Here is a 9,317-nt window from a genome sequence, read left to right as displayed (position 1 = left end):
CTTAGAATCATTAACACAGTTTAAGTAACAAACAGATACCTTCAATATCTATAATCGGATGCACCGAATTATAAACTCTAACTAAACCCTTAGTGGGCAACTTATCGACACATTTCATTAAGATTTCCACCACCTCCTTATCCCCCGCCGATAACTCATCCATCTCCATATCCTTGTACCGAGAAGGGCTACTCGTCCAGCTAAATGGAAATTTTGTACTCCCATCTGCTTCAAAGAAATAAGGTTTGCCTTCTTCTTTCACAACAACCTTGAAGTACCCATCCTTGAAATGCTTGAAAGACTGGGAAAACGCGTCCAGTTTGTTGATACTAGGACGACTTATCAAAGACAGCCAAGTAGTCGGTCGGCGGGGTCTAGTGTCGTAGAAGTACAAGAAAGCGTAAGGAGAAGGCTCCAAGTATAGAGATTGGCACAAGATGCGAAAGGCTTGCAAGTAGGCCCAACTATTCAGATGCAACTGTGTAGGTGCCACATTCAGTGCGCGCAATACACCCATAGTAAAACCGTCTAACGGTAGCCGCACATGTAGTTGAGAAAAATGACACATGTACATGTAGAAGAACTTCTCCGTAGCCCCCTCTTGCCCATGACATACTCGGTCAATAGCGCTAACTCTCTCTAGGGAAACAATGTCCCCACTTACACCCTTTGAGATGACAGGTGTACAATTTAACCAGGAGTTCAATAGGCGAGACCATCGGAACAAAGATGATTGATTGCGAACGTCGGCAGCCGCCCACCCATAATTGCCTTTAGCCGGCCAATTACTCTCGGCCAACTCCTCAAGGGGATCTTCTCGAACCTCCTTCACCGTCTCCATGGGGATCCCACTTACCATGCCTCTAGAACTTGTACCTTCTTCATCAAATTGCCTACCCCTACTTCTCTCCGACTCCGTACTCTCACTACTAGATGTGGACAACGATATACTATCGCTACTAGACATACCTGTTTTCGTGTTTATGGGAAGATGTCGGCTGAAATTGGGAACTAGTCGGACAGTAAAATACACACAAGACTTCTGAATACAAAAATCTCGCAAATGAACCAAGTAACCCCTCACTCGTTTTGAAATCTATATTTATAGGCCAGAATCCCAAACAACGAAAACCCCTTCCCGCCAAAACAACAACCCATACCAATCAACACCATCATTGCAAGAGACATGACTCTTAAAAACGACGGCGCCAGAACTTCCTGATTTGACCCCTGACACCCCTTCACCTACCTTCAGACGATTACCACTTTTTAGCCTTAACATTGTTCATCACACTTAAAGGCTGGGGGACTGGTGTATCACACCTAGCCGGTTCCGCTAGCATACCAAGACATATCACCCTTGACCGATAACTCATATCGGACAAGGCTGGAGGACTGGTGTATCACACCTAGCCAAACTCGACCAAGTAAGTAAATTTTACCTAGGTCGAGTTAGCCTAAATTTTACCAGTTCTACCAGTTCTAACCTAAACATCTAGAGGAACAACCTGCACCTCATATAACCAACATAAGTTGTCAAGGTAAGTAGCCGGCCTAGACCGACTACTCCAGCAGACCCGGTAAGATTAAAGCCTAGACCGACTACTCCAATAAACTCAAGTATAATGAAAAACCCCAGCATTCAATAGGTCCTAAGGGCCTGGGCTAGGGCCCAGACCCACATACAACCAAAGCCCAAGCCAAGGCCCGATCCGTATAATAACCAGACATAATTAATGCTCTATAAATAGACGTGGACCCCAGTAATTAAAGGTACGCATTCATTAATCACGGATTTGACCTTTTTAAGAGTTTTAACTCACTTGAGCTTTGGAGTCCCTTCTGCAGGTAACCTTCTCTAGGTCCAAGCTGACATATATCAAGCAGGTAGAAGCCACTTGAGGAGATAGCGGACTACATGGGTAAGGTGACGCTTGTGCCTAAGTTATCTTGTTTGTTCTCTGCAGGAACATATTCTAAAACAAATTTTTTATATCGTCATCTTTTAATTTGATATACTAAAATAATGAATTTTAATATGCCTAGATTTTTTTTATAAGAAAATATAATTACTTAAATATATTATAAAAAAACTATAATGTAACAAAAAATTTAGGAGGGGTTTTCTTAGGCTAACTTAAGTTGAATTTGTTAATATTTTAAGCTTAAATAACACGTGTTTTTTGATAAATACTAGTTAGTAGTAAGGTTTCAATTTATAAAGTTTTTATTGTTATAATTTAGTACATATTTAGCTTCTACAATTTAATTTTATTAAAATATAAAGTAATATATATCCAAACCTAAGATATCTAAACTAGCTTAAAAAGTGTGGGCAATCCAAAAGCGTATTTAAACCTAAAAATTGTATATATCTAACCTCTCTGACTACACTGCTTGAAAAAATACAAATTTCAAATTGCTCCCTCAGTTCAGACGAACTGAACTGCACTGTTTTTTTTAGTAATAAACTGACTGGAACTGAACTACACTATAATATGAACTGAATTGTTATAAACTGAACTGTTTTATGAACAACACTACATTTAAGCTGAGTTGCACTATTTTTGAACTGAACTACACTATTTTTTAACTGAACTGCACTACTTTTGAACTTAACTACATTGTTTTTCAACCGTTTTTGAACAAAATTGCACTGATTTTGAACTAAATTGCATTAATTTTGAACTGAATTGTACTATTTTTGAACCAAATTGCATTGACTTTGAATCAATTGCTCTATTTTTGAACTAAAAAATAGTTTACCTGAACTGAATTTAACTTGCAATATCTAACTGCACTGAACTGAATTGTACTTGCAATATGAATTAAACTGACTACTATATACCATATCATATTTTTGAACTGTACTATTTTTGAACCGAACTACACTAATTTTGAATCGAACTACAATATTTTTGAATCGAAATGATTGTGAACGATTTTTGAGTTACTTAAATAACTTATTCAACTAAACATTGCATCTCAATTAAGAAACTAGGTAGTATTTACCCACTTCATTCATAATATAGGTTCTCATAAACAAAAAAAAAAGACATAAAACTAAGTAAATAGTAAATAGGAAAAAAATTATCTTTACTTAAAAATATAGATTTTCCTATAAACAACAAAATCTAAAAATTATTACATCTCCAAATATCTTGTTTGTGATTATGTGGTTTGTGGATTATCACAAAACCATTAAAGCATAGCTTAGAGACATTAAACTAAAAAGTTGTGCAAAAAAAAATATCAGTCACTTCCAAAAATGGTTTTTTTTAGTCAGAGTTCATGTATCCATCTCTTAAAGAGGAAAAATAAAATCTACCAACCAAAGTGTAAGGTGAGAAGTGTTTTTTTTTAGTATAGGCTTGAACTTCTCCATATCTACGAGACTATTGATTTCTATAAAGTTTTTTTAAAATAATTAAAATTAACTATTTTGTAAATTAATTTATGAAAATTTTATCAAGTTTTGAAAAGAAATAGTAGTGAAATTAAGTATCAATAAGTTATAAGAATGTTATCACATTTTTAACTCAAGATAATTAGTTTCGATTTTTTTTTTTGTTCAACAACATATACTGACACAAACAATTTTTTTCCATGTAATATTATATTTAAATTTTTAATTTACATATACATAATTTAGTTTATACATAAATTTCATTTTTTTAAAAATCTTATGAAAAAATAACACGAAATGGGATGTAGGGTTAATAAGTTAAGGATAAATGATGCGTGGTTTTAACTTTTTATTTTGGCCTCTGTAAGGCCCATGAAAATTGGCTTAATACTTTCTGCCCTAAAGTTAGTGGGTTGCCCTTGTAAGTGGGCCTAAGGTCGGCCCAACAAATAAAGCCACTAGGTCTGCCCTAAACCTAACATTTTCTTCCCATTTTCAGAAATTGTTGTCCTTACCTTAGAGCCGCAGCCGCCTTTTACGTCTGCTAGGGTTTAGTACCACCGTGAGCATGCAAATTCGAACTAGTTCCCCTTTCCTACGTAAGTGCTTCCTCTGTTTGTGCATGTTTTTCCACTGCTGTTGCTTTGAGTAACTCGTGTTTCCGCTGTTGGTTATAGTTTCCAGCCCCTAGAGTCGTCTCTTGAGTACTGTGTTCCGCTGTTTAGGGTCAAGATCGTGGACTTGGAACGTTACATTTATGGTATCAGAGCGGTCATTCCTTAGGTCTGTGGACTTGGATGTCCGCTTAGCTTTCTTTGTGTGTTCTGAGTGTTCATAGTTAAATTCTTGCCATATTCGAGCCTAACCAAGTGATTTTTTGTGTGCCAGTCAACTATGGCACCTCCTCGTCGGACTTCCCAATCATCCTAGGGAGACGCACCTAATATCGCCAGAGCTATAGAGGCGATGGCAGCGACTACGGCGCAGCAGAGTGTTGCGATGATGCAGCAGCATGAGGCATCCATGCAGTGACAAGCGGCGTCACTTGAGCAGCAACAGGCGGTGATGCAGCAAATGGAGGCTGCGAGGGTAGCTGTTGAGGATGCTCATCGGCAGCACATGGAGGCCCTCCGCCAACTGGAGAAGAACAGGGCGGCTGCCCCTGTGTTTGGTCCTGAACCACGACCTACAGTCAGGGAGTGGAGCTTGGAGGACTTTCTGAAGCACCACCCGGCGAAGTTTGATGGGAAGACCAGTCCTGACGCCGCAGACCAATGGCTGAAGAACCTGGAGCACATCTATGACGCCAATATGTGCCCTGCGGAGAACAGGTTGGCGTTCTCGGTGTATATGCTCACGGCGGAGGTGGAGTGATAGAGGTCGTACCCCACCAAATTAAAACATATTAACTATAGTATATGAAAGTGAACCAAGTCGTCTCCCAACGACCAATATTTTCATTCAAAGCCAAATTTCCAGATGAACACAACAATAACACAAAAAGGGGGGGGGGGTTGCTAGATTCACACAAGTTTGCTAAATTCTAATCAAAACACCAAAACTGAATTAAACACAAAATTCAAAACGTACTGGTCCCTTTATTTCACTGAAAATCCACCAATCACAGGTTACTAAATCAATTCTCTTATCCAATTTACTCTTATGAAATCTGAATTAATCAACTATGCGAAAATTAACACAGCTTCATTATGCCATTAAGTATAGCACACATCCTTCTTTCAATTTCACATACACACACAGATTAAGCAACTGTGGCCAAAACCCAAACTCACTAAGCATGACAAGGATTCTGAATTGTGCAAAACATGAACCCACGATTAAGCACCACAAATTCCATTTCATTCAAAGCTATGAAATTGAATACGATGAAGAGAAAATAGGAATTGGAGGGCATTGCAAAACATCAACCTCACGGTTTCAAATCAGTTTCTTGAAGGAACCAATACGAAAAACATAGCTAGACATGGAAAATGAACACTTAAATACTTCAAAATTGGAATCACAAAAACAGAACAAAGAACCCTAACTTATGAAATCTGAAAACGCAATTTAAGAGCAAAAATAGAGATTTCAAAGCTTAAATGGAATGCAAAACGGTGCTATCATATATAAATGCGAAAACCCCATGAATGGGTATTGTTCCAACTAAATGAAATCATAAAACTAGCTGCCCAATGTAGAAAACGAAATCAAAACGCAAAACCCTCAATGGGTGTTGTCAAATGTGCATAAAAATGGTAAAAATGACAAAAAAATGTGAAAAACCGCAAGGGGAGACATCCATGGAAGCTTGGAGCACGAAAAAAAATGGAGGTGGAGAGAATGGAGAAGATGAAGTGGCGGCCTCCTCCCCATGCAGACCTAATTTGCGTTGTCCTTTCACCCCCTGCGACTCATAATTACAAAATTGCCATTATGAGCCGCAGAATTACAAAAATGTCACTCTAGGCCTCAAATGTTGACCCATTGATTTTGCTGACGTGTAAATGACATGGAAATGATGTAGAAAGTCTCTTCAACTAAATATTAATGTCCAAGCTCCAAAATTGCTTCCCCCAAATACCTAAAAATAATTAAAAAATAAAAATTAGACCAAATAATGTGAAATTAGTCCAAATTCGGAACAGTGGCCCAATAAAGCCCAACAAATGAAAAACACTCTAATGATGAACAATTAAGCACTAATCAACTGTCTAATGGGTACACAAAGGCTAGTGGAATGGAAGAAAATAATGACTCATCACGGAGCATTGATGGATTAGCACAAAATCCATCCTTGAGGAGAGAAAGGAGCCAGTGACGTGGGAGGCATTCAGGGAGAGATTCCTCTCTGAGTATTTTCCATACAACATCCGGTACGCCAAGGAGGTGGAGTTCCTCCAGTTGGCCCAAGGAAGGAAGATAGTAACAGAGTATGCTGAGAGGTTCAAACACCTCAGCCGTTTCTACACCCTGCCACTCGATAAGGAGTGGCGATGCAGGAAGTATGAGAATGGGCTTCGCGGTGACATCCGCTTGATGGTGGCTCCCTTGTCCATCAAGGATTTTGCCGCTCTGGTGGAGAAGGCCAAGGTGATGGAGAAGATGAAGCGTGAGGTGAAAGGTCAACGCCCACAGCAGCCACAACCGCCTCAGAGGATCGGTGGACCATCTGGGTCCAAGCCTAGACATTAGGAGCGAAGGAGACCATATGATAGACCCCACCATCAGCCTCAAGGGTCTAGGAGGTTTTCTCCACAGCAGGGCCGAGTTCAGTGCTACATTTGTGGAGGCCCTCACCTGAGGAGTGCTTGTCCACGCATGGAGGGTTACCGCAGGTGCAACAACTGTGGCAAGGAAGGCCACTTTGGGAAGGATTGTCCCAACCTTGCTAGGGCAGCAACACGCCCGCCAGTTCAGACCCCTCACCAGCACCAGCGGAGAGATAGAGGCAATAGGCCTCAGGCGACGGGCAGAGTCTATGCCATGACCGGAGCAGAGGCTGCAGGTTCAGGTAACCTTGTTATGGGTTATTGTGTGATTTCTGGGATGAGATGTTGTGTGTTGTATGATTCTGGGGCGACACACTCCTTTGTGTCAAATGCATGTGTGGAACAGTTGGGTCTGCTGGTGCGCGAGCTATAGTGTGAGCTTGCGGTGTCTACTCAAACGTCAGGTTTGGTCAGGACGTCGTCCTTTTGTGCTAGGTGTCTGGTGGAGGTAGAGGGACGCAGGTACAGGGTCAACTTGATTTGTCTGCCTCTACAAGAGTTGGAGGTGATATTAGGAATGGATTGGCTCTCTGCCAATCGTATTCTTATAGATTGCCGAGAGAAGAAACTGTTTTTTCCCAACACAGAGGAGCCTGGGTTGGTATCTTCTCAGGGTGTTATGAAGGAACTCCATGAAGGCACACAGTGTTACGTGATCTTCAAACATCTGGAGGTGGAGGGAGGAGAGACGACGTCAATAATACCAGTAGTGCAGGACTTTGAGGATGTGTTTTCGGAGGAAGTATCAAGGTTACCGCCCCGCAGAGAGGTAGAGTTCTCTATCGATCTAGTGTCGGGGACAGGTCCAGTATCGATGGCTCCCTACCGCATGGCTCCAGCAGAGTTGGTTGAACTTAAGAAACAGATAGAGGAATTGATGGCGAAATAGTTTATCCGACCCAGTACTTTGCCTTGGGGAGCGCCAGTGCTGTTAGTGATGAAGAAGGATGGGAGTTCGCGACTGTGTGTGGACTATAGATAGTTGAACAAAATGACAATCAAGAATAAGTACCCTTTTCCAAGAATCGAGGACTTGATGGATCAGCTACATGGGTCAATAGTATTCTCGAAGATTGATCTGCGGTCAGGATACCACCAGATATTGGTGAAGGACGATGATGTACAGAAGACGGCCTTCAGGTCTAGATATGGCCACTATGAGTATGTGGTTATGCCATTTGGTGTGACCAACGCTTCGGCGGTGTTCATGGACTATATGAACAAAATCTTCCGGCCTTTCCTAGATAAGTTTGTCGTAGTCTTCATAGACGACATCCTTATCTATTCCCGGACTCAGGAGGAACATGCAGAACACCTGAGGTTGGTGCTTGGTGTTTTGAGAGAGAAGCAGCTGTATGCCAAGTTGTCTAAGTGTGAGTTCTGGATGGATGAGGTTCAGTTTTTGGGGCATGTGATATCCGCCCAGGGGATTGCTGTGGACCCAGCAAAGGTGGAAGCAGTGGTAAAGTGGGAAAGCCCTAAGTCTACCACGGAGATCAGGAGTTTTGTGGGGTTGGCGGGCTACTATAGGAGATTTATAGAGGGGTTCTCCAAGATAGTGGCACCCCTGACACTTCTCACTCAGAAGGACCAACCCTTCACTTGGACGGACAAATGTGAGGAGAGCTTTCAAGAGCTAAAGAGAAGATTGACGAGTCCTCCTATATTGGTAATTCCGGATGTGGGGAAACCGTTTGAGGTCTACTGCGATGCGTCTCATCTTGGGCTTGGTTGCGTCTTGATGCAAGAAAAGAAGGCAGTGGCGTATGCTTCACGACAGCTTAAGGTGCATGAGCGTAATTATCCCACTCATGACCTTGAGTTGGCAGCGATAGTATTTGCCTTGAAGATTTGGAGGCATTATCTTTATGATGCTCAGTTTTGTGTGTTCAGCGACCACAAAAGTTTAAAGTACTTGTTTGACCAGAAGGAGCTGAACATGAGGCAGAGGAGGTGGATGGACTTCCTGAAAGATAATGACTTTGAGCTCCTATATCATCCGGGGAAGGCAAATATGGTGGCAGATGCTCTAAGTAAGAAGACAGTGCATACTGCACACCTTATGATTAAGGAGGTGGAACTGCTAGAGAAATTTCGAGATATGAAGCTACAGGTGGAGGTAGGATCTGAGTTTATTAGATGTAGTACCCTGACTATATCTAGTGACTTCTTGGACTCAGTGAGAGAGAGACAGTTATTGGATGCCAGTCTGAACAGAGTCAGAGAACAGCTTGGGTCAGATGAGGCTAGAGATTTTGCATTGGGTGATAATGGTATACTGAGGTTTCAAGGTAGGGTATGCGTACCTGATGATGTCGAGGTGAAAAGGCTAATTATGGAAGAAGGACACAAGAGTCGTATTAGTTTCCATCCTGGCATGACTAAGATGTACCAAGATCTTAAGGAGACCTTCTAGTGGCAGGGAATGAAGAGGGATGTTGCCCAGTTCATATCAACCTGTTTGACATGTCAGAAGGAGAAGGTGAAGCATCAGAGACCCGGTGGGATCCTACAGCCCTTGGAAATACTAGTGTGGAAATGGGACAACATCTCCATGGATTTTGTGACCCATTTGCCACGGACTTTTAGGGGACACGACACCATTTGGGTGATAGTGGATCGATTGACCAAGAGTGCCC

The 9,317-nt window shown here is 41.5% G+C and overlaps 1 protein-coding gene across 1 annotated transcript; it reads left to right on the top strand.

Moving 5' to 3' along the window:
- Positions 1 to 6,727: 6,727 nt before the first annotated feature.
- Positions 6,728 to 7,567, top strand: LOC114184557. Its single transcript, XM_028071862.1, has 2 exons — positions 6,728 to 6,857; positions 7,083 to 7,567. The coding sequence occupies exons 1-2, from the start codon at positions 6,728 to 6,730 to the stop codon at positions 7,565 to 7,567; spliced, it is 615 nt and encodes a 204-aa protein (XP_027927663.1).
- Positions 7,568 to 9,317: the final 1,750 nt, after the last annotated feature.

Source organism: Vigna unguiculata, chromosome 5, assembly GCF_004118075.2.
Source record: "Vigna unguiculata cultivar IT97K-499-35 chromosome 5, ASM411807v1, whole genome shotgun sequence".
NCBI lineage: Eukaryota > Viridiplantae > Streptophyta > Magnoliopsida > Fabales > Fabaceae > Vigna > Vigna unguiculata.
The sequence above is the reverse complement of the archived record's forward strand: the minus strand, read 5'-3'. Positions and strand labels throughout refer to the sequence as shown.